General features: G+C 38.4%; 1 protein-coding gene across 1 annotated transcript in view; it reads left to right on the top strand.

The window, feature by feature from the left end:
• The first annotated feature begins 1,289 nt into the window (after positions 1-1,289).
• Positions 1,290-26,677, top strand: part of slc38a8a (solute carrier family 38 member 8a) — a 29,053-nt gene continuing 3,665 nt past the window's right edge. The window contains exons 1-7 of the mRNA XM_084734247.1: positions 1,290-1,570; positions 9,757-9,955; positions 12,739-12,895; positions 15,872-15,976; positions 19,350-19,407; positions 22,753-22,867; positions 25,847-25,994. Of these exons, the coding sequence (XP_084590373.1) occupies positions 1,367-1,570; positions 9,757-9,955; positions 12,739-12,895; positions 15,872-15,976; positions 19,350-19,407; positions 22,753-22,867; positions 25,847-25,994 (986 nt within the window). The 5' untranslated portion in view covers positions 1,290-1,366. The remainder of the gene's footprint in view (positions 1,571-9,756; positions 9,956-12,738; positions 12,896-15,871; positions 15,977-19,349; positions 19,408-22,752; positions 22,868-25,846; positions 25,995-26,677) is intronic.

Genomic DNA, 26,677 nt, shown 5'->3' with positions numbered 1-26,677 from the left:
AGTTTTGTTTTTCTGTGCGGTATGGTGTGTACTTCTTGTTGACACGGTGTGTATCACAACTGTTGTGTATCATTTTCATGCGTCCTGTCCTGTTTGTTCAGTGCCACTCCGTAATTGTAGATTAGAAAATTAGCTTTATGTTAATGTGGTAAAATAGTACAATTTATGTCTACTGTGGTACATGGCCCCTTACAAATAAATTAAATAAGAAAATAAATTAGACTGCACTTGTTTTTTTATTTTGAATTTTAATCTTCAATTATGCTGGAAAATATATTTTAAAAGGTCAAACTCTTAGCTATTAAACCCTATAACCAACCAACCCCCTAGTAATGAATTTCTTTTGTGTGTAAATGTTTTTGTTTTTTTTGATTAAATGTAGATGCCAAGTTGATATAATATTACTATTGCTTTTATTTCACAGCATAGTCGTAGTTAGCAGTCATTTTATTTTTTTAAAGTTACTCAGAATAATCTTAATGCCAATCAAAATACAAAAAGCTTATTTAATGAATTTGTCAAAAATTAGAAAGCTGACCAGTACTTGAGCTGTGGTCCCACCTTATTTAAACTAGGAAGTAAGACAGGGGTCCTTTTTATGCCTGATTAAATCATGTTTTTGTAAAAATCTGATGGAGCTGACAGAAATCTGGGACACAACTTTAAAGGGCTGGGTACTGACTCTGGTTTAAACAGACCCCAGCGTAAGACTGGAGTATTGATAAGCTGATTATAAAACAAAGATGATCATAATAGCACATTTTTACACCTTTACTTTCAGTAGATATTGTTAGTTTTAGACTTTGAAGGCTTTTAAAGTATTTTTTAATGGTTTGAAGTTGTGAATTCTTGCCTGCAACATGTTTTCTGACAAAGAGCAAGTTTAGATATTAAAAGAAGTTAAAGCAACCCAGAACATTTCCATTTATGATTTTGTGACCCACAGTTTCTTGTAACTTGTGGTTAAGTTAAAGCATTTTTATTCATGGAGGATTAATAGATGTTTTTTTTCCAGTATGGCGCTACACTTCAATGCACCTTACTGTTGCACTCATATTTTTATTCTCATTTAAAGTTCATTAAAAAACACAACATATAAAGTTCCCTGTAGTTTTCTGTGAAGGGTTCTGTACAGTTTCCGAGCATCACTGAAGGCAGCAGCAGCAGCAGGCCACCGCCGGGCCGCCCTCTCCCCCCTCCCTGCAGCCTGCTCACCTTGCTCACGTCTCGGTCCGGCCCACAGAGCTCAGCCCGCGCGGGGAGTGGTCCAGAGCTGACCGGCAGCTCGCGCGGCCGTACGTATGTAGGCTGCGAGCGCGCGTGTGTGCGTCAGTGAGTCCCGCCGCGAGTTTGAGCCGGTCGAAGCATGGAGGAGTTAGCCAGAGAGAGCATCAGCCTGCTGGCTTCAGCCTCAGCCAAGCCCCCGCTGGACGTGACCGCCGGGCCGCGGCTCGGCTCCATGGGGGCCATTTTCATCATGCTGAAGTCCGCTCTGGGCGCCGGGCTCCTCAACTTCCCCTGGGCCTTCGAGAGGGCCGGGGGCATCCGCAGCGCGGTCACCGTGGAGCTGGTGGGTATTTTATTTATACATAAATCAGATTATATGAAGATATTTCTACTTTTAGAAGATAGGACTTGTCTGCACTGCTGGGTTCTGGCAGATATCTCAGAAGTTGCAGATTTTTTAAAGGTTATTTATCAAAGTTAGAGGTAACTTTCTATAATTATTTCTATCTAAAGTTTGGGGGAGATGCATCTTATCTACTGAGAGCTGAGGTCCACTGAGATCAATTAAGGAGATTGTGATCTGTTCCACCTGACAGGAGAGGCCATGTTAGACTTGACCTCAGCACCTTTAGATTCATTTTATTCTTATCAGTCTCACTTTTCTCCAGCCTGTCACTCACACCACTGAATGCATCAGTGAAATTGTCTTGGGGGATTATTAATTATTGTCTCCTAATCTGTCTGCCTAAATGAAACCTAACCCCTGTGACCCCAGCAGGTCAGCACTCTGACCCTGAAAATTGACTTGCATCTTTGTTTTTAGTCATGTGTAAAAAGTTCTCAGATACAAATCCCAACATAAGTTTTCTTTGGCCGTTTCAAGTATGGATGAGGGGAATTCAGCCAGGGAACGTGTGGACAAAAGTTTTGGAGGAAATGGAGAAACTCAATCAGAGAAGCACACCATGCATTCCTAGTCTGGCTCTTTTTTTGTACTCTACAGTTGAAACCACTCAGTCTGACTTCAATATAAAATTATAAGTCATTCCTATATTCTCCCGGTGTGTCGCTGCCTGCCCATGACGTCCTCCTTTCTAGATTTTACTGGATAAATCACAGAGTAATAGAAACAGAGAGGTTCCATTCATTTTTCTTCTCCAGTCTCAGTATTCAGCTAAGCGTTTCTGCTTTTTTGCTACTCCCTCCATATAATTTAGTCTCCCTGCAGACTTTGGACAGAATAAGGCTTGAACATGTTTAAAAGTAAAACGTCATCTTGTCAGTTTTGTTGTCAGACAGAAGGTCAGGGTTTTTCCCTGGGCTGTTTGATTTCACCATCTATTTCTATTGTTTTCTGGCACTGCTTTTAAAATGAAAAAGGTCAATTTTCTGATTTCAGTTTTGAAAATGTGAATATTTTTTGGTTGCTTTGTCCTTTATGACAGTAAACTCAACATCTTTGGGTTGTGGACAAAACAAGACATTTGAGGACGTCATATTGGGGGTTGGGAAACAGTGACATTTTTCACCTTTTTTAACTTTGCATAGACAAACACCTAATCAAATCATTGATAAAGTAATGAACAGATTAATAAATAATGAAAATAATCGTTAATTGCAGCCCTACTTCAGTTACAAAGTTGGATGTGAAATTAAACAAGTGAATCTTGTTCTTTAAGTAAAGAGTTTTTGTCTACCAAAACCTCATTTGGTAGACAAATGAGGTTAATTTTCATTTATGATTATTGTCTATACTTTCAAGGCAACGTCCTGCAATAGATTTTTGAATTTTGAGCCCAACTCAGATTCTTGAGTTTTGAAAAAGTTATGTAACTACAGATCTTTTGCTGAGATATGTAACTTTTCTTCTTTGGATAAACTTAAATGTTTGCATCTTAGAAATGCAGAAAGTTGTATTAAAAAAATTATTGAGTAAAGTTATTGAAGTGAAAATTAATGATGGTTAAAATTTTATGTTTTCAGTCAAAACCTTTAATTTTCAAGCACCAAAATAATGAGAAATCAGGTTCACAGCTCATATGTTTCTTTACGGTTCAAAACTCGGATTCAGGTTTATCTAAAGAAGGAAAGTTTATTATCTCAACTGAAGATGATAGGTCAGCTAAACTTTTTAGAGTTTATTTCAAAGTTTAAGTTCAAGCTTAAGTTTAAGTTGGACTTAAAACTCGAAAATCTATTGCAGTACCTTGCCTTGAAATGTTGAGTCATTGCACCTATTATTTTACAGTGTAAACTTATTCTTACATTCTTTAACTGTAAAAATATGTAGCCTATATACTGAAAACTATTTTGTCAACTAAAATGTGTGTCACGTCTGTGGCTCAGTGCCTTTTCCTCTAAATTTGATGCTGGCTTGTCTTCTTGAGTCTCCATTAGCTAGCTATGGATGCCAAATTTAAAAAAAAGAAAAAAAAAAAAGTCTGTTGGGAAAAGAGAGAATTTATTAGTTGCAGCTCCAGACAGTTTTTTTGTTTGTTTTTTTTGGCCAAAAATGGCTCTTTTGATCGTAAAGGTAGGAGAACCCTGGATTAAAGTTATAATTTTGGCAACCTGACAAATGTAGCTCAGTCCAATCAGCTTTAAGCTCTGTTTTGTCAGTCAGGTGCTAAATATTTGACCAACTAGTTGCTGACTCTGTCTGCTGTTTGGTGCTGGATCAGGTGGTGTACAGTAGCTTTATGAGAGCTGTATTACTGGATACATTTGTCTTTTGGTTGCTGGATGAGAGCAGTGAGACTGGACTGTACAATCTTTTACTTTTAATCTCATCACACATATATTTTTTTAATTTTTTTATTCCATAAGATTCCAAATAATTTGCCAATCTGCTGTGTTTTGTATCCTTTTAAAGGGACAGTTCATCCCAAAATCAAAAATACATATTTTTGGAGATTTTTGGAGATTTCTGTCTAATGTCATGGAGCTGGATGGTGCTTGGATTGTGGTGCTCAAAGCGCTGTAAAGCACAGTTGAAAAAACTCAAAACCAATGTCTCTTCCTAGAAATTATGACCCAGTTCCTCAAGATAATACACAGACCTTCCAATATTGATACTTCGGCTGATATTGTAATTATCCGTCAAATGTTGTTTAAAAAAAGGATCAAATATACATAAAATGCTGCCTGTAAAAATAAAAACAATCTGCATTATCTTTTTAAAAAAATATCATATAAAAAACATATGATAATACCAGAATAGACCAATATAGTTGTGATAGGCCAATAATGGCTGATAATATCCGCTGACTGATATATTTCTCTAGCAGGAACTATTTTCTTTCCACAGAACTATACCAGCCTACTGTATCACCATGCTTAAGGAAGTGTGCATCTACTCACAGACAAGAGGCTCATATTCATGACAGCACCGGACGTAAACATTAATGTACTCTATTCAACTGACCCTTCACTAAACCCCGCCCCCCTTAGTTACTGTTGTTACTGCTAAACTTTCCATTCTCGCACTGCGTGCAGTTTACAGTGATAATGGTGGCAGATTTAACATCGAAATTGGGGGTGATTGTTGAAACACGAGGTCTTTGAATCCTTAGAGACATAAAAGTGGCTTCTCATTTACAGCTGACGACGGTGGATTTTGTTGACATAAATAATGACTCACAAGCAGACTTTATTAAGTGTAGCTGGCTGATGTAAGCTACTGCTAACTCCTTGACTCATCTGAAAAGTCTGTTTTAATGTTTCCATCTGACATGTTTTAAAACCAGAACCCTGTGAAAGTGTGAATTTAATCCATTCACCACATGTGTGCTCTTGTGTTTCATGTTTTTGAGAGACTTCAAAAAGAAAATGCCACCATCCAGACTCATGAAACGCAGAGTATCTCTCTTCTCAGAAGCTCCTGCACACCGTCAACATGTAGACAGATGGAAAACTTGCCAGCTCTAATTATGGTTGCTAAGCTGTGATTGGACAGTTGCTGTTTGGAGGTGGGCTTAGTGAAGGGTCACCTGAATATAGGTCAATGTTTTTGCAAATTGTTGCATTCTGTTTTTATTTAGCTAAATTTTTCACAACTTCCAGACTTTTAGTTGGAATTAGGGTTGTAGTTCTTTTAGCACAACAAATACGAGGAAAAATGTGTGTTGAACAGTTGTTTTTTGAATTGAATTCTGTGGAGTTTGAGACTATTGTTCAGACAGAATGAGCAATTTGATGCATCACTTGCATTGCACTGCTCAATATCTAAAGTGCTTCTTATTTCTATATTTAATCAGTATCAGCTTTAAAGTTCTCTGCTGGTGCCAGTAAACTTTTGGCTCCTTATGCAGTGTTAAAGAGTGCTGACGTGGTTTTCCTCCTATAATCTCGAAAATATTTGCTGCACAGTGTAATTGGTGCTAAATGAGGTCAAAGACCTAAGTCTGAAGTTTTTTTCTTTATTTCCCAATTAGGCGGTCTCCCCATTACACTGCAATGATTCTAAATACCTGACTGGAGACCTGACAGTAACTTAAGCGCTTAATTGGATCATGAACTTATGTAGTTTGTGTCCGAGCTCGCTCTTTCACACTCTTTAGGTGTTTTCCCCTCAGATCTTCTGTAGACCTTATTTGCATAACTGCTGTGATGTGTGTGTCCTTGTTGTAATGACTACGTCCACACTGTGACCGTCTAGCTGTTCAGCAGGGATCTGTGACCCTAAAGGACACCTCTTCCTCTACAGTGTTTTCCCTTCTCTCCCTTTAGGTTGTGGAGCTGTTTTTCTTATTATCCCCAGCAGGCATAAGCAGGGAGGGAATCATGTAATCGCTTCTGTGCGTGTGCGTGTATGACTGGACCTAAATCTTGTATGGAGATAATCTCGAATACTACTGGACCAAGTAGCCCATTATTTGTGTGAACATTCATAACTGTATGCTGAAGGACCTCTGTCATGCAGAATTCTTGAAAAACCTTGAAAAAAATTTTAATGACTTTTATGCCTTATGTTTTTATGGCCAAGGGGCACCATGTTTTCATGTCATCCTATACTTGTGAACAAGATATCGTAAGAATTTGACTTTCTTCAAACTTGGCACAAATGTTCACTTGGATTTAACAATGAACTTTTTTTGGTCAAAGGTGAAGGTCACTCTGACCTTATGTCCGTCCTGTTTTTGTGGACACGATCTTAAGAACGCCTTGAGGGGATTTCTTCAAACTTGACACTAATGTCCACTTGGACTCAAAGATGAACTGAAGGTCAAAGGTCATGGTGACACAATTTTTGGCCATCACTGAAGATTTCATACAGTAATTATTACAAAATTACACACATATATCTAGACCTGCAACAATTAATCAAGTCACTTTTTAAGAAAAGTCAAAATTAGCTGATTCCAGCTTCTTAATGTGAATATTTTTTGTTGTATTTTCTCCTCTCAGACAATAAATAGAATATTTTGGCGTTATAGGCAAAACAAGTCATTTGAGGATGTCACTTAGGGTGCTGGGAAACACTGATCAACATTTTCTGACATTTTATAGGCAAACTTTTATTAATTGATTAATCGACCGTTTAATCTACTATGAAATAATTGTTAGTTACAGCCCTACAAATATCTACAAGGATCAAGTGAAACAGTAACTTGACTGGTTGGTGGAGACCCAACTGTGAGGCAGTAATTCTGTTCTTTGACTGCTCTATTTTACTGACCACTGACAGCTGACTTCTCACTCTGCTTAAACGGCCACTAGGGGCCGCAACTGATCAACACCTGCTTCAGTTTGAAATCTTGTTTCAACTCGGGACCACGTATATGGAGGTCATGTTAATGTTGGCAGAACTTCGCTCCACTGGTTGCATCTGGCAGTTGTGGTGGCATTGCAGTAGGTGCTTCACCATCTGTCTGCACTCTACTGAGTGACCTCGGCTAGTTGTTATTGAGGATACACTTTATCTTCCACACCTCTCATTATAGTTGGTCAGTGCTTCTTGTCAGTATATTACCCAGCAGAGACTGACATTAATCCTGGGCTGTAAAGGACACACCTCTCAATGGTCACAATGGTCACAGATGGCCGTCCTCTTTCCTTTCTGATTATCTTGTGTCTGCTGTAGGAACCACAAGCCAGAATGGAATAATATGGTGCAGCTAGCATCGTCACTTCATCTGCTTCCTTTTTTTAATTCTCAGGCGTCCAACATCCAGAGTAAGCATACCAAAAGAGATGCACTGTACATTTGCTTTTTGATCTGATGTCCCCAGAGGGAGGCCCTTCTTAGAATAGTTCCTGTCCTTCTTATCTTTTCATAACATGGCCGTACTGCTTTACAGCCTCAAAATGACACGCATCCATCCAGCCGTTCAGTAGTTGTCATAAAGTATTACTAATCAAGCCTGGATACTATTAATATGTGAAGACCAGAAAGTGGAAAATATATTTTTGCAGAAAAAAAGTGAAACTGATGTTTTTCTGGATTTGTGAAGTTGAAGCGGACAACAAAATATTATCATCTTCTTTGTCAGCCTTGACATCACTGTTGGCCTCCATCCAGGGACCACACATGGAGAATTGCTTTAAGTCCTATCGGGCGCAATAAATGTATTGTGCATTTTCCCTGTTAAATAAACCTTAAAATAGACAAATAAATGTTCTCAATATAGAATCTACAAGGATGAAGCCACTACTGTATATGCAAAACTTGTGACTTTGGCACCATCCAGTGGTCAGGCTTAGTATTGTTTGAAATTGTTTGTTTGTGTTATGAATAGAGCAACACAGATATATCGGTTGGTAATATTATTGGCCCAATATTGGATATCTGTATCGGCATACGTGTTGTCTAATATCAGCCCAGGTCACTGGGAAAAGGAGTCATAATGTGGACATGAGTGCTTCTTTAATTGGAGTCTGTCGCTTCCTTGAATTCAACTTTGAATCTTTGTTTTGTTGGTGGAGCAGCTCGACTCTTTCTGCCTGGTCAATGATGATTTCTCTCCTCTTCTTATGTCACAGTGGATAAATCCTCTGTGACCTTGTCTGGCTTTTCCCTCCTCTCAGTTAAAGGGTAGATTTATGTCTGGTTTGGTGCTTTGAGTGTAACCTGATGGAGGGCTGACATTAATATTGCCAGAAGCAGGTGTCTTTTTTTTTCCTGCCCACATTATCATGAATTTGGACTTTTTGTATTCCTTATCTTTGGTACAGATATGTTTTGCATCCAAACACTATTTAGCATTTTCTATGTTACTTAATTTTCTACACAGATTGATTAGCTTTTAGTCATGTCTGGCACAATAAATATATTGTGAATTATCTCTCATTAAATAAATACTTAAATAAACAAATAATTAATATAGAATGTATAAGGATGAATCCATTACTGTATAAGTACATTTAGAAAACTTGTGACTTTGGCATCATCCAATGGTCAGGGTTAGTATATTCTGAAATAGTTTTAATCAGGACTGCACAGTTAATTGCAAAATTATCAAAATCACAATATGGCCAAGTGCAGTATCCAAATCATAGAACCAGAATCATGCTGTAGTGTAGTACTGTAGTGCTGTATAGATGCCCTGGTTTTCAAGTCAGGCTCTCCAGATGATTATTTGACCCCAAAAAATGTCACATCCTCATGATGACTTTTTTTTTCCCCCAGTCAAACTGTACATTGTAATGCAAGAATGATCACATCCATCAGTTGTATCTCAATTTCTGTCAAATAACTCACAATATGACTTTTTTCATGCATATCATGCAGGCCTAAAAGATCTATCAGTTGGACAATATCATTGGCCTGGTACTGGATATCAGTATCTGCATGTATGTTGTCGATAGTTGATTTTTTATCTCTAATATTGCCCCAAATATCCAGTGTCTGTCTCTAATTGTGAACACAATTCCTGACTTTCAGCATTGATAGCAAAACAGTACTTTTTCTACAACCCTTTTTTTCCATAAAAAAAAAAAATCACAAATGTTGAATGTTATGTAAATGAGGGTCAGTATCAATAATTATTAATCATGTAGGTTGTGACAGACATGTCATGTACTCTAAGCAGTGAAGTGGCTGTGGTGATATAATGAGTATATATAATATTTTTATAATATTTTTGACCAAAATACCTTGATATTGCAACAATATTGTAGGGATGACTACTGGTGCTTTCACAAAGTATTAACCCAATGAGATTTTTGGAAAATCATCAGTAATGTAGATGTAATAATATAATTATAAAGTGGGTAAAGGCAAATTGACAGTTCAGAAAATCCCAGCCTTTAAAACCAGGAAAAGATAACACATGTGATACCATGATATAACAATATGCACAATCAAGATACCTAGTCTCATATCATGATAACATGTATCAATATCTTGCCCAGCCTTAAATTGTACTGATACAAGAATGCCACACTAGATTTGAGGTAGTTTAGAAGTTGTGTCACCAGTAGGCAAAATGATACTGAAAGCTTCAATGTGCACATAAATATCCTTATTAACAACATGTCATCTTGCATCTTACTTCCATTATTTAATTTGTCTTTTCTCAAACCACTCAGGTCTCCCTCGTGTTCCTGGTCAGTGGTCTGATCATCCTGGGCTACTCTTCGTCCATCAGTGGACAGTGCACTTACCAGGCGGTGGTGAAGGAGGTGTGCGGGCCGGCCATCGGTCAGCTGTGTGAGATCTGCTTCGTCTTCAACCTCTTCATGATCTCTGTGGCCTTTCTGGTTATAGTGGACGACCAGCTGGAGAAGTGTGAGTTGTAGTGTCGGCCACATGTGGAGGCCATTACTTTTTTTGTAAAATCCTTCTTACAACCCCTCTTTAAGAAAAACTGGGAAGGTGTGTAAAATGTAAATAAAAGCAGAATGCAATGATCTGCAAAACATCTCTGACCTATATTCAACTGAATACAGCACAAAGACAAGATATTTAATGTTCAACTTTTGTCCAAATCATATTATCATAAATAACGGATTTTTGTTCTCATTCGACCTGTTTTAAACCAGAAGTGAAACGGAGTGCAGCCGCCACTACAGAAGGAATTTGTGATGAAAAATATCTAAAATAATACATTTGTGAGCTCATACAGCTTAATGACAATCTTATCTGCTGAAAAGATGTTCAAAAAGACGGTAACACATCCATCATGTGTACCAGGACACTGTGCTTCAGCTCATTCTCATCCTAGCAAATAGTATGATTAAATGACTCATAATATTAATAGATGTTACTCTAAATTATTCTGTTTTATGACACGGCCACCCGTCACTCCTCCTCATCTGGTCACAATACTCCTTATGTGCAGAGATTTTTCTGAATCTTTAATGATGGATTGTGGATTGCTGATCCCTAAATTCTTTGCAGTTTTCTGTTGAGCAACGTTGTTCTTAGACTGTTGGACAATTTTTTTGGACGAAATTTTTCAAAAAGTGGTGACCCTCACCCCATCCATCCCTGTGAACAACTGAGCTGTTCAGGGATATGCTTTTCATGCCCAGTCATGATATTTTCACCTGTAAACAATTAACCTATTTACCTGCCAGATGTTCTAAACAGGTGTTGGTTGAGCATCCCACAACTTCCAGTCTTTTGTTGCCCCTGTCCCAACATTTTTGAATTGTGTAGCAGAGAACAAATTACCAGGGTTTGGTTTTCAGGTTTTCAAGGTTTGAAAAGTGTTTGGATTTTGAATAAAGTGCTTGAAACTTTAATAGCATTACTTTAATAATAAATACTCTGACTGAATAGTTGTTGCTTGTAGTATAAAGAAAATAAAGTAAGTCGGAGAGAGCCTAATTGTTTTAACCTTTAGTACAAAATCCACTCCACTTGAGCCTCATTTGCCAGTCTGCATGTACAGCTACACTTAGTGGGATCTGTCAGTCTTTGGGATGTCACAATACCAGAAATTTAATTTTTCAATACTAGTGATTTTTTTTCTTTCCCACCTGAAATAAAAACCTTTCAGAGCTTCTGAGGGGCAGATTTACTGAACCTGCCATGTCTGGAAAGTAATGCAAAAATGATTTCTGCACAGACATGAAGTCTGTTGCTTTTGTCTCTCTTAGTCTCTCCCTCATTTTCCCTTCTTATTTTAATAGTTAATTTGAACAGAATAGTAGTACACATCTGTAGGTTTATACTATACTATTTTTTTTAGCTTGGTGTTTGGCTGCACAGTGTAGAAAAAGAACAGCTCAGGCCGCAGTTTCCAGATTTCACCTGTTTTGTGGTGCTTTGAGCACTGATTGGCTGAGCTGACAGGGCGCACTGGATGCACTGCTGTGTGCACTGCTGCAGCCAGCGAGTGTGTGTGTTTGTATTTGACTTCGAGGGAGATGGAGGCAGAGGGTGAGAGCTTTTGCTGCAGCTACACATCACTGTCTTACATGTGTGGCTGTTGTTGTTCAGTGCTGCCCTCTGATAGAACAGTGAGTGGGAGGCTAACAGATGGCAACGTGTGAGGATGCTCTGTTTTTTTTAAAAAAAGAAAAGGATTTTATTGAAATTATTTGTCTAGTATTTGTTTTGAGTGAGTGAGTGTTTTTTGGCTCAGCCACATTATATAGGATGCCAAATCTACTTAAAGACAGGTGAAAACATTTTGAAACATGAAACGCATTTTCCTTTTAATTTGTCAGCCGTCTGGAGAAAGCTATCACGAAACCTCAGTTTATAACACAATAACATCTGATTTAATGTGATGAAGAAATGAAATATGGCCTATTTATTTTGAGCATAAATATAAACTGCACACAGTGCTGGAAAAGCTTGAAAAAATCCACCTTGAAAATTCTTGAAATGTGCTTGAATTTGTCTCTGTGTAGGTACCCTGGATTCAGAATGAGTGTATATTTACAAAAAATAAACAAATTTATCAGTTTGAATATTTAATATCTTGTGTCTGTACTGTCTTCAATTGAATAGCAGTCAGAAAGTTTTTGTAAATCATTGCATTCTGTTTTAATTGACGTTTTACACAGTGTCTCAGCTTTCTTGGAATTGTGGTTGTATTGAGTTTGAACAGACCAGCTCTTTGAAATGACCTGTTGTGGAATCCATTAACCATTGAGGGTTACTTTAAAATGGAGTGTAATCCAAGTATCTCAGTATTAAAGCAATGTAATTTGATTACTTTCTGTTACTTTTTGATTACCTCTAACGTCTTCGTAGCTAAAGTTGGCAGTTGATCTGTGTAGCTAATGTTAGTGGTTGTTTCTTTAAATTAGGTGTGAAGACAAGACAATGGTGAAATCTCCACCTCTTTTTTTTTTTTTCAAGAGATAATGACTTGGCAACTGTCAGATTAGGTGGTATCACTATTGTGTTGTGAAATGTAATCCCATTACATGTAATCCAGTCCTGCCATTGAGGAGGTCTAATGTGTGAGTGCCAGCTTTATCTCCCAAAATACAGCAGGAAAAGGAAACCTAATGTGACATGATGACTTCTGTTATTTAGCATTTTCTCTGCTTCCTCCAGTAAATGCATACTTGAGTGTTTGTGTGTCGTGTCTGTGTGTTCTTACCCGTCAGTGTGTGGCTCCCTGTATGAGGTGGTAACTGGCTTGCCGGAGTCAGAGATGCCGTACCACTTCTACACAGACCAGCGCTTCGCCCTGGTGCTGCTCTGCGTCCTCCTCATCCTGCCGCTATCCATCCCCAAAGAGATCAGCATTCAGAAGTACATCAGGTCAGGTGTCACATGTTGGAGTGTATGTACGTTGTCGACACATGTATGGTTTAGAAATAGGACAACATTACAGTACATAAGTAGGTTGTGTTAATTTTGGATTTGAAGCTGTTTTTAATACAATATAATTTTTCCAAGTTTTATTTAAATTTTAATTAAATAGTTTGAGTGTGGGTTTGGTATAAAAATAAATGAGTTTTTAGTTTAGATAAAAATAACTTAAACTTTGGGTCAGTTGCCATGGTAACTACAAACCTAGCCTGCTCGCTGGCAGGTTTTCGTCAACATACAGAAGTTGTGACATTGCAGTCGCAACAGTTCACATAAATTCAGCCAATCACTGCGAATTCTTCACAACATTGCAATTTTTTTCAATAACCGCAACTTTTCAGCAAATTTTGACTGCAATTTATTCTTGGTTTTGGTATTGGTATTTACACTGGTAACTACTAAATCTTTGGGCCTGTATTCACAAATATTCTGTGAATCCTCTCAGAGACCTTTTAACTTAGTCTGAAAACTTTAGCTTGGAGTCCTAGCTTGGGAGTAATTTTGGAAACTTCTCGGAACAACTCTGAACAAGGAAGGAGCAGAAACTTTTATGGTGAGGTGTGGTTGACCCCAATTGCTAGGTATGACTTTTAAAAAATGTGATTTGTTGATCTAAAAAAGCAAAAGGTGCACCCTAGGGCATTTTCACACCTACTTCATTTGGTTCAGACTTTTGTACTTTTCAGTTTGATCCAGACCAAAATTACAGGTGTGAAACCTTCTGAGGACCAGAGGCTGAACCACAGAGACAGAGTCTGGTCCAGTGAGAAGAGGTGGTCTCGGTCCTCATGTTTCTAGTGTGAAAACATTTTTTGGATGCTTCATGCTGGAGGCAGAAGAAGACAGAAGAATCACCAATCACCAATGAAGAATCACCAATGTCAGACGCACACCTGTTTACAAACCAATCAATGTCAAACATACAGTTCAGGACAAAATTATTAGCCTCCCTATGAAATTTATTAATATATTTTTTTTAATTTTCCCAAGTGCTGTTTTAACAGAGCATGGAATCTTCAGCATAGCATTTCTAAACATACTAGTTTTCTTTAGAAAGCATAAATTATTTCTATTTGCACACAAAAACAAAAAAACAAATAAATTACAAACTACCAAGGTCAATGTTATTACCCTCCTTAAAAACTGACCTTTTTATTGAGCCACAGCACAAACCACTGTTGTGCAACGATGTGTTTTAACTTTGTAATGCTCAAAGCTTGTAAAATCAAGTTAAAACTGAGGGTTATCTTCCAATTTACACACAGTATAAAAACTTCAGTAAGGGTTTGAGCTGTCACTGAGAAAGCATTGTGCCAAAAACAAAAGAAATCAGTTTAGACTTGAGAAAAAGAATTGTTGATGCTCACAAAGCAGGAGAAGGATATACAAAGTTATCACAGCGTTTCCAAGTGTCAAGAACTGGAGTGAGAAGTATCATCAAGAAATTCAAAGAGAGCCACACAGTACAGAACAAGACTGGCAGAGCTCGGAAGAGAACAATTTCAAAGACTCTGGAAAGGAAACTAGTGAGACTAGTGAGACATTAATGAATGACTTAGCCAAGTCAGGAATTGTAGTCTCAAAGAAGACAATCACTAGAGCCCTGCACAGGAATGGACTGTGAGGTTGCAGATCAAGAAAAACTCCACTTCTGCAGACGTGACATCTTCAAGCTAAGGACAACCTGGAGAAAGATTATGCATACTGGAAGTATGTCCTTTGGTCACATGAGACCAAACTAGAGCTCTTTGGTTATAGAGATGTTACTTATGTTTGGAGAAAGAAGGGAGAGGCGTATAACCCAAAGAACACCGTCCCCACAGTGAAACACGGTGGTAGGAGTATTTTGCTGTGGGGATGCTTCAGTGCATCTGGAACTGGGATCTCATCAAGGTGGAAGGAATCATGAAGAAAGAAGGATACGTAATGATTTCGAAAGAAAACCTCAAGCATTCAGCAGCAGAACTGGATCTGGGTCGTCGCTTTGTCTTCCAACACGACAACAACCCAAAACATACGTTGCTCCTGGTGAAGAACTACCTCCAGAAGACCAAAGTGAACATTACTGACTGGCCTGCACAAAGCCCTGACTTGAATCCCATTGAAAATCTGTGTGGTGAACTGAAGACCAGGGTCCATGCCAGAAGACCATCTAATCTGGAGGAGCTTGAGAGATTTGTCAAAGAAGAACGGGATGGGATTCCTCAGGAGACGTGTGTGAGACTTGATGAAAACTACAACAAACGACTTCAGGCTGTTATCCAGCAAAAAGGATACACAACTGACTATTAGCAGCAGGGGGTTAATAATTTTGACCCTAGTAGTTTTTGGTTTTTGTGAAATAATTTTGTTTCTGTGTGCAAAGTAAAATAATGTAAGCATCCAAAATAAAACTAGGAGGTTTGGAAAAGTTGTGTTAAAAATTCCTTGCTCTGTTTAAAATGAAATTTTCATAGGGGGGCTAATAATTTCGTCCTCATCTGTATGTAGGACGTGACGACAGGACATAGGTATGACATGTTGTTAAGTTGTTAAGTCAGCTTGGATAATTTCAATGTGAAACCAAAACTAACTGGGCCAAATTTGAACAATGTCTCAAAGAAATGAACAGTGGTTTGAGCCTTGGTCCAGACTGCAAGCTCACTGCTAGATGACACTAAATCCTACACCTCGGTCCTTTAAGAATGAATTTGATTGTACAAATGTGTCTTGTAAGAGTCATTGATTTTAACACACATTTTCCTGATGCTGAGGACATTTCTCGTCGTTCATACACAGCACATATTTACCCAAGTCATGCACGTGTGTGTATGAATAAATGACCCCTGTGGTCAGGTGATCCACTCATCCATTATATGACCTCAGTGTGTCAGCGTGTGTGTGATCTCTGTCTCAACCGAGCGTTTTGTCTCTGTCCTCTCACAGTGTTCTAGGCACTCTGGCTGCGACCTACCTGACCATTGCCATTATCATCAAATACCACACCATGCCTTCTGTTCTGGTTCATGTCACCCCTCTCTACAGCAGTGGGTATGTACTTGTGTGTGTGGGGACAAAGGATGTGATTCAGGGCTCCAGAGAATCTGTTTACACCACTGGTCACAATGGCTGGTGAACTCTAAGTGTTGAGAGTAGATGTGTCTAGTTGCAGATAAAGTGATTCCATCAGGTGTGCAGTGTGGTAGTTAAAGGTCCAGTGTGTCAGATTTACTGGGGTTTATTGGCAGAATATGGCAGAAATGAAATAAGTGTATGTAAGTATATTTTAATTAGTGTATGATGAGCTAAAAATAAGAATTGATATGTTTTTGTTCTCTTACAATGAGCTCTTTATATCTACAGAGGGCGCTGGTCCTCTTCTATGGATGCCATTTTTCACTGCCATGTTTCCACAGAAGCGCAAAACAGATAAATCAAACACTGGCTCTAAATACCATTTCGTAGCTACTGCAGCTTCTCCTACAAACTTGGAAGGGTAGGGTGAGGAGAAGTGTTTGCAATCTACAAACCAGATGCCTCTAAATCAAGGGTTTGCAAACGTTATGATCAAAAGTGCCAAAGTCTGTCTGGAGCTGCAACTATTAAATTCTCTTTCTTTCTTTTTTCTGTTTTTGATTTTGCATCCATAGCTAGAGATTTGTAAGTGTCAAAATTTAGAGGCAAAGCCAAAGAGTAATAGACATGAGACATGGTGCATAGGCTACATCTTTTTAAGTTAAGAATCTATTTATACTGTAAAAAAATAGCTGAGACAACATTTCAAGGTACTGCAATAGAGTTTTTAGTCTTGCACTTTGAAATAAATTTTAAAAACTTTTGCTGACTTATAATCTTAAGTTGAGATAATTGACTTTTCCTCTTAAGATAAACTTGAATCTTTGAGTTTTAAAAAGAGTGAGCTGTGAACCTGATTTGTCATTACTTTGGTGCTTGACAATTAAATGGTTTTAATTGAAAATATTAAAATTTTAACTATCATTCACTTTCACAAGAGTTAGTTAACTATCGCAACAAAAGATTTGTAGTTGGTAAAACTTTTTAGTGTAGACCTAACAATGATAAATGAAAATTAAAATGTAAAAAAAAAATAAAATAAATAAATAACGGTCATTCATGTCCATTTAATTTTTGCCAGAGCCACAGGGAGTCACTGGAGAGCAGCGACAGAGCTGCATGTGGCTCCAGAGCCACAGGTTGCAGACTCCCGCTCGAAATCCTACACTCTGGTCCTTTAACACTGTGTTGTCACCCCATTCACAGCATTTATTTTATGACGTTTGGGGAACTACAAATGTTTTGCTTTTCTGCAGAGAGTTAGATGAAAATATTCAACACCACTTACATATTTATCCATTACAAGCTTAGCTTAGCTTAGCGTAAACACTGAGTTTTGGATATGTTGGTAGGTGGATTTTATCACCTTTGTTCAGAGACGAGCTAGCTGCTTCCACCAGTTTCTAATCTGTATGCAAAACCAAGCTAACCGTCTGCTGGCTGTTGCTCCGTATGTGACAACAGAGAGCGGAATTGATCTTCTCTTTTAATTCTTAGCAGGAAAGCAAATAATTGTATTTCCCAAAACGTCAAACTATTTTTTTAACATTTGTTTTGGGTTCTTGTGATGACAAGAAGCCTGCAGCTGCCGAAATTCTATTACAAAGTAAATTGTTTTCTCTGAATATATGATTAACAGCCTGTATTTACTGTTGTGTGCATGACTGAAGCACGGTGTGTCATTTGCCTTCAAGTTTCATCAGTTTGGGTTGAAATCAAAGAAAAAAACAATATAACAAAATGTTAAACAGAATGTTTTTATGTGTCAAAGAAAGTAAAGTTTTGTACAGATTTGTATTTGTTGGAGTTTAGATTGTTACTCTTAAATTATGCTGGGAAAATGGCTATTAAACCTTTAACAGGCCAACCTCCTAGTGACTTCATTTTTTTTACTAAATAACATTTTTTTATGGCTGAAAATTTTAATTTTGTGAACTCCATCAGACACAAAAAAATCCTTTATAACACAAAGAACACAAACTATGTGTACCATGAAAGTTTTTATAAATCCTTAAGAACATACATTCATTAAATGAATATAGCAGAAAAAACACTTCTCTTTGACAGACAACTGATAGAGGTGACTTCACAGGTTGTGTCCAGACTTTTTTGACCGGGTGGCCCAAGTACTGACCTTATTTATATTTATTTATTTTATGAAATGGAAAAAGTAGGGTCAAAGATGGAATATCTGATGGAATAGACGTCTTACAGAGTTGACAAGATGTTACATTATTTAATTTCACAGTAGTGAGCAGTCATTTTGTTTTTTAAAGTGTCTGAGAGTTCTCTTAATGCTCATCAAAATAATAATAAAACCATAATTCTTATTTAGCTTTGATTTAGAAAAAGCTACAGAGTCGCGATGTTATGGTTGAGACACATCTGATAGCAAAATTCTTTCATGACTTTACCCATACTTGAGCAGTATTGCCTCCTTATTGAAACTAGGAAGTGAGACAGGGGTCCTTAGAGGACAGCAAAAGCTTTTTATGCCTGATTAAATCAGACACAAATTTAAAGGGCCAGCATTCTCATACAAAAAGATTTTGAAAAAAAAAAGTTTTACACACAATACGTGTGGTATCAGTAAGTATTGTTAGGTTTAGATTTTGAAGTTCTCTGGTCTATAAAATGTTAGAAAATGGTGAAAAATGTCAATCAGTTTCCCAAAGCATGACGTCCTCAAATATTCAGTTTACAGTCATAGATGAGTAAAAAAAAAAAAAAAACAGAAAATAGTCACATTTAAGAAGCTGGAATCAAAGAATTTTGACTTTCTTTTCCTAAAAAAAATTACCCAATTAATCATTTATCAAAGTAGTTGGCAATTAATTTAATAACTGGTTAATTCAATACATCACTGAAGTGTTGAAAAGACAAGTTTGTTTTCTGGCACAGAGCAAGTTTAGGAATGTAAAAAGCAAACTAAACGTGTTATAAATTACATACATTTCATTTACATAAAGAATAGATTTTCACCAAAACATTAGAATTGGTGTTAAAAGCTCACGTTATGGAGTTACGTCCAGGAAATATGACTGTCATGAGTTTTCTCTATAAGTCTGTGTTGAATCCAGGCCACCAGGACAGATAAAGTAGATCAAACCACTGCGCTCACTCCTCCTCTTAAACCTCTGTCGCTGTTTAGACGCTCTGTCTGCCTCACTGACTTACCCCACCTGCTCTTGTCAGCCGCGTGCTCGTGATTGACAGATGAACTCTATGGCGAAGTGTCTCTAAATGCCATGGCATTATGAATGGCGCCCTAATAATAGTGTCTTCTTATTCTCTTGGCATTTGTGAACTCCAGAAAATGACTCTTGTGTCTCCTCCTGTCTGTGTGCAGGATCAGCTCCTGGGCCTCCATGTTCAGTGTCATCCCCACCATCTGCTTTGGTTTCCAAGTGAGTGCAACGGTTTGAAATGTATTCATGTGAGAGCCTTTGAGACTTGTTAACATGTGTTTGGAACATCATGCTGTGTTAAGGCTGGAGGCCACTGCGTGTGCAGTTGACTGTGGGAAGGTTTATGTATGTATGTGTGCTTCAGGAGGGAAAGCTGTTCACTTATGGACATGAATGGGACTGCATTAAAAAGAGATTATCCAGCAGGTAGGGACGCCACAGTGAGGACATTTTCCCACCGGCTGATAAACTTGTGACAACACCAGTGTTGCATAGTAGAGAGATGAGTGATGACGCTAACGTGGCTAAACCAAACTAGCGTTGACAAGGAGCTAACGCCTGACTCCTTCACTCCACTCTGTGACTGAACAAGCTGCTGCTTGCTGTAACACTGCTCTCTCTTTCCCCTGCGCTCCCAGGCACTGAAATTTGGCACCAATTGATATAAAGTGAATTGGTACTTGACAGTTCTGACATAATTCGTTCGGTACCTTTAAAAGAAGAGTTAGTTTGGTTGGTTGGTTGGTACCCAACTCTACTACCAACATAAACCGCTGTATTCTGAACAGAACATGCTGCAAACACTGCCAAAACATTTGCATTTTGCAGCATAAAACAGCAAACTATGCAGTCCAGTACAAGGCATGATGGGACATGTGGGCTGTCCCTTCAGTATTTTAGTGCAAACTCTTGTTTTGATCTGCTTCCATTTGCCCCGTTAAAGTCACTGTGAACTCAAAACTTCCTGTATCCATTTCAAATGAAAAGTGTTGGTACCATTTTCTGTCCTTTCTTAAACAGCTGTGGTTAATAATACTTATAATACTTACAATGAAATACACATTTTAAACTGTTTTTTTTTTATGCTCTTTATCAGTTTCTAAATGTTAATGTTAGGGCCGTTCATTATGTAATTTAATAAGCTTGGGTCAACCTTCTCTTTTGGGTCTTGACCTGAAAAAGTTCCAGAGTAACAGGGATTCTGATTCTAGAGAGACTCACTGCTGTGGGATGTTTTTTAATGTGCATATTTTCTTAATCGCTTTAAAAACAAAAAACAAAATTCCATTCACTTCACATTTCAGGGACAGATAATAAAACCTTGGAAAATAAAACCAAATCTGTCTGCACAGCGAGACACAAATGAGAAAATCATTTTTGTAGTTTGGCTTAATCTCGCGCTATATTTCTCTGTTGCAAACAACAGCAGACATTGAAGTGATGCAGAGTGGGTTTTCTCAGTCTTTCGGACTTGGACCTTCTCAGGAGAGTGTGTTTCAGTGTAAAGGTCAGCAGACTGGCGCAGCCTGGGGCCGCTGTGCTCTGCAGGAACAGAGCGTATTGAAAAGCAGGGTAAGGTATAGGGAAAAAGATCATTCTGTCAGTCTAAAGCAGGACAGACTGACGTGTAACTTCCCAAGTTGCCAAGGTAACCCCTGAGGGATGCTGGCAGCATCTAATAAAAGGAGTGTAAAGTGTGGAAGGACCGATGCATGTCCTCTCACTCAAACGCATACAGAGAGACACACTCCCTCAGGGTGAGTGATTGCGCTGTGAAGGTTTGAAAAGAGAGCTGATGAGATTCGGAGAGGAGGGGAGGAGGGGACGGCAGGAAAGGGGAAGCGAGATTTAAAAGTGGACGATGGCAGCTGGGATCAAGTGGGGACAAGAGTCTGTATCCTGACCTCTGTGATGGTTTAACTCGCCTTATTGTGCCGCTCAGAAACCGCAGGCTTCATTCGATTCCCTATCTCATCTCAGTTCATCACAGCAGGCGGCAGAGAGATCAGAGATAATAAGACCTCTGGATCCTCACTCTGCACTGTGAGCCCCAAACAGATAACAAAGATCCAATGTTGGTGGCTGGAGAGGCAATCTGTCTGACCAACATCTAGTCCTACTTTATCTGTCAGAAGATCTGTATTTTCTCTCCTCACCTTTAACCCTCTATGGTACGCTCCTGCCCCAAGGTAACATACCTATTTTGCCCTTTTACACTCACACAGTATATCCTAAATTATCATGTAATACTTTTAAAGAGAGGCAGGACCCTGAGCAAACTAATAGCTGTGTTTTAATTTGTCACGACTCTCGAGAGGTCATGTTGAATTGCTTTTTTGCAGCCTTCCTCACATGGTTTAGTTCCATCATCTCTCACCCAGAGAAAGGTCTGAAAACATCTTTTTTTTCTCATTTTACAATCTGGGAATATGGATTCACAATAATGAGTAAAGTTTGTTTGATAATTCAGGTGTATAAAACTATTAAACTTGTAACTGAATGAACACTGTACCATTATGGTCTCCAACCATGACATTTTTCTGGTGTATTTAGGTATATATATTGTTGAAACAGTATAAGATAGGGTGCAAAATGCATTTTTAATGACTTCATTTGAACTCATGAGCAATGAGACAAAGATTGAAAGGTTGTAACATACTGTGTGTCAGAAAAGACACACCAGGAAACTTAAAACAAGCATTTACATATAACACAAATGATCAGACACTGAAATGTGACTTACTGTCTTGTTTTGAAGAGGGTTCTGATAGTTTAGTACACTGACACTCTTTAACTCATTCATTCCTACAGGCTGTTCCACAGTGGTGCAATGTTGCCTGAAGGTTACATCCAGACAAACCAACTCATAAAAAGAGTTCATTTTTAATATTTTTCAATTTCAAAATGGCATAAATTTTAAACTGCTGAGGCAACTGAAGATTTTCCATTAGTACTGTAATAAATTTTAGGGCTGCGACTAGTGATTATTTTCATAGTTGATTAATCTGTCATTTATTTTCTCGATTAATAGTTGTTTGCCAGTAAAATGTCAGAAAATGCTGAAATATGTTGATCAAAGGCTCTGGCCTCAGATGTCTTGTTTTGTTCATAACCCAAAGATATTCAGTTTACTGTCGGAGAAAGAAACCACAGAGAAGAAGCTGGGAATCAGAGAATTTAGATTTATTTTCTTTAAAAATTACTCAAACTGATTAACTTATTATCAAAATAGTTGGCAATTAATTTAATAACTAATTCATTGATTAATTGTTGCAGTTCTGATAAATTTTATTCAAACAATAACTAATTTTTCACCCCATACCATTAATACCATTATGATACTCTGTTGCTTTAAAGTAAGGCACCCTAAAGTTTAACCTAAAAAAATAATTCTTGAAAATTTCTTTAAATCATGTTTACTTGGTCTTCTGTTATTCTTAAAAGCTTTTAACAACTGGTAACATACTGCGTATCATAGTGAGTTAACTCAAGATGAGGAACATGAAGTACATGAAGTCAGTTCCTTTTCTCACTTTACCTTCTCTTCTGTGTGTTTCGTTCCAGTGCCACGAGGCGTCCATCGCCATCTACAGCAGCATGGAGAACCAGCGGCTCTCTCACTGGGTCTTCATCTCTGTGGTCTCCATGATCTTCTGTCTCATCATCTACTCCCTCACAGGTTCCTATTTGCCCTCTTAAACCACTCCCACTGGGTTAGAGTACACACTGTTGCTCCAAACATTTCCAGTGCAGTGTCAGCACCAGAGGAAGCATCAGGAGGAAGAATTCTACTTACTCTCGAACCAATTGATTGGTCAGTTGGGAAAAACAGCACATTATAGCTAGATTAACTAAACCAGCTATTATTATAATAATAATAATAATAATTCTTTATTCATTATTAATGAGAACACACGTGTACACTGTTGGAAAGTGCATGGAAAGGAATGGAAAGTGCAGTGTGGAGATGTGTGTGGGTGTGCGCGCCTCAGCCAAACGCAAGACACACACACACACACACACACACTGTTAACTTACACTTTATGGCAGATAGAAAATATGTTCAAAGGACGCTTTACTAATCCACACTTCTGCGTGGGGAAAAGACTGAACATAAATGAAGGTGCTTCGTGTGCCTCAGCCACACATGCACTTTGTTATTTTCTGCAGATGGACCTACTGTGCCACACACTTAACGCTTTGAGCAGGTTTTAGCAGGTCTGTGTTGCAAGTATTTCAACTTCAGTGCGCAGAACACAAGATACCAAATGCGCCTGTCCTCGCCTTCATTTAGCCTTCAATTTCAGACCTCCCACCCGTGGGTGCACAGACTAGGCGCAAGGTGATTTGCTGTCATGCAGGTGTGCAAAATGACAACTGCCACCTAGGCCACTCCTGCTATCTGCTTTCCTCCAGGTGTAAGAAAGGGCTCTTGGTGTTACATAAAGCAGCAACACCGACAACAAAGGTCTCAGCAAAGCTCAACACTAACACAACTCGCACTGCAGTTTCAACAGTTACAGCATCCAACCTACTACTCTCATTATCTAGTGAGGCTTAACATGAACATTTCTCACAGTTCCTCACAGTTGTCCCTCAATATTACAATTTTAGTAAAACATCGTCCCAGCCTTTGGGAATAGCCACATTAGCAACTCAGCTTCTTAGTGGGAAGTGGGACAGCCTTTATCGAGACGTCATTGAGCCTGAAAAGTTACTGACTCACGTTGATAAAGAAATATGAGTCGGGGTGGGAATCTCTGGTTACCTCATGATGTGATTTGATTACGATTCAGAGGGCTACGATTTGATGATAAAATGATTCTTGATGTTGATCCATCTTGATGCATCAAAACTTTAAACTTTTAAGCCATGGAGGTACCAGTTGGATTGTATTCATCTGCAGCTGCTCACAATCAGCCATCCTCACCAAAACTCAAGGAATATCCTAGCTTAGAAGTAAACATGATGCATATGTCACATTTAGGGAGGAAATCTTTTTGTTTGATTTGATTCAGAATCTATTTTGACTGAATTAATAGTAAAGGAGACACAATCTTCACTACTTTGCTCCAGTTTCCCTGAAATACAAATATGAACCATAGCAGGCAATTAAATGGTGCAGCCTTATTTAAAAAAGTAAAATGAATTAATCAGTTTGAAAGAATCCGACAGTCCACTGCCTGTATGACAATTAAAAAAATGAGGGGGAGGCGAGTATTATGTCTCCAGCAGTGGAGAACAGCCTCTCTGTCGCATCGCCAGCTCTGAGGAAAGACCTCGCTGTCCAACATGCAGAGCAGGTACAGAGTTCTCAGGTGAAGCAGACTGAGCAGAGTTATTTTCTTCATCACAGAGTTGGTTGAAGTTATTTAACACCGTGTTGTGTGTCGCTCAGCCGCTCTCATATGTTTACAGCTGATCGCTGCTCCACTCAACTCACAACAACTTAACGTCACTAGATGATGTTAAAAAGTATTCACGTTCGCCTCGCAAATGCAATCATTTAGACATTAAATCAAAATGTGTTTGCACTCGCTGCCTTTTGAGAGGATTAATTACATCTCCTCTTGTTAACTGCTGATAACTCTTGCATGTCCATGCTGTAGACTGTCCAGGAGCTGTGCTGCCCTTGCAGTTGCCCTTTTCACTCCATCAGCTTCATATTACTTGACATATTTTGACTTTTTATGAATCGATTCAGAATCTTCCACGTCCACATCGGGATGGATCTGAGAATCAAGTATTTCTCCAACCCCTGTGATGGAGTAAAATCCACACACGCTGTCATCAAAAATTCATCAATCTGTCTTCTGAGGCTGGGGGCTGATGTAGTTATGTGTGCTGGTACTTTGACATGAAGTCAGCTAGTTTGGAGCCAAGTAAATGTTCAGGAAATAGTCCGTCAAGAAAAAAAATACACCAGGTCTGCATATGTCCCTGTACCCCCTGATAACAATGGATTAAGACGTTTCTCTCCATATTAAAGTAACATACAGCGACTGTCTGACCAAGGAGAATTTGGCCAGACAAGAGCATAACGACCAACCAGTCGACCAGCTGACCACAAGAGATCAGCCCTCGTGTTTTGAGCTGGTTTGATACAGAAAAGTCTGTTACAGAGGTGTGACTGGATCACTCTTTTCCTTTGTAACTCTGTGACATCAAGGTGAAGTGAGCAGCATACTTTGGAGGTTGTAGTTTCTAGGTTGTAAAATGATGCTTAAAGTCAGTTTCGTCCTCATGAACAAGATCTTCAGCTGCTCAAGGAATTTGAGAGTCAGTCCACTGCTTCAGTGCAAACTGACACATCTTAACATCTATTGGATGGATTTCAGTGGCATTTTCTACAGGTATTCAGGGTCTCCAAACAGTGAATTATAATGACTGTGATGATCCTCTGACATTTCCTCGAGTGCCAACATGAGGTTGACATTTGTGGTTTTGAGTGAAACATTTTAACAACTGTGTAATGAGTTGTCATGAAATTTGGTTCAGACACTCACCTCTGCCTGAGGATGAAGAGGAGCAGGTGAGCTCAGTTGGCTCACTTGGCCATTGTTTGTATGTGAAAATGTCAGTTTTTCCATCTGCTGTCAGACACTCTGTATTTGTTGAAGCTGTAAAAGGGAACGCCATCATTCTCTTTCTATTGCAGGGGTTTATGGGTACTTGACATTTGGGAAGGACGTGAAGGCCGACATTCTGATGTCATACACTGGCGATGACATTCTGATGCTCGTCGCTCGGCTGCTGTTTGGGATCTCCATCATCACCATCTATCCCATCATCCTGCTGCTGGGCAGGTCAGGGACACGGCCTTACTCAGTTTCTATCACTTCAGATGAATCTTAACAAAAGAATTCAATCCATCATCCAAAGTCATCTGAAAGTTTCCTAAATGATGGGTCATATTTACCATAAATCTGACCTGATGTGGATGCAGATTTTTTTTATAAATATGAAAAAAGTTCATATGACCACTTTAAATTCTCTGCCTGAGTTACAGTGTTTACAAAAAATCATGTTTTGGCTGCATAAAGACTCTTAAAGCCTCTTCTAACCATGTAATTTGGGGTCTTGTGTACATAAATAGTAAGCTTATAAAAGTATAAGCAATCAGATTTAGTACAAAATGAAATACTGTAATCTAAGTTTTAATTCACTTTACTGTTTGGTATGAATTTGGCATGTTTGTGCTTAGACCAACTATCATTGTGTCTGTCAGTAAAACTAAAAATACTAAATACTAAAAATAAAGTAGGGGAGACCAGGGACAGTTTTAACACTTTTTGTTTCAGCACATTTAACTCACTGCATTTTGTGTTAAAGCTCTCAAATTTTGAAACAAAGTACTTTTACTTATTACAATAAGCACTGTTTTCAACTTTTTTGGTTTTATTTTTGCACTCGTTTCCAGCCTTTTTCCATGGCTATGATTTTTTTTTATTTGTTTATTTATTTATTCTTTGATAATTCTAGGTGGAAA

The sequence above is a fragment of the Lutjanus erythropterus genome, chromosome 13, assembly GCF_056507025.1.
Source record: "Lutjanus erythropterus isolate fLutEry1 chromosome 13, fLutEry1.hap2, whole genome shotgun sequence".
Lineage (NCBI taxonomy): Eukaryota > Metazoa > Chordata > Actinopteri > Lutjaniformes > Lutjanidae > Lutjanus > Lutjanus erythropterus.
This window is presented reverse-complemented; position numbering and strand designations above follow the sequence as displayed.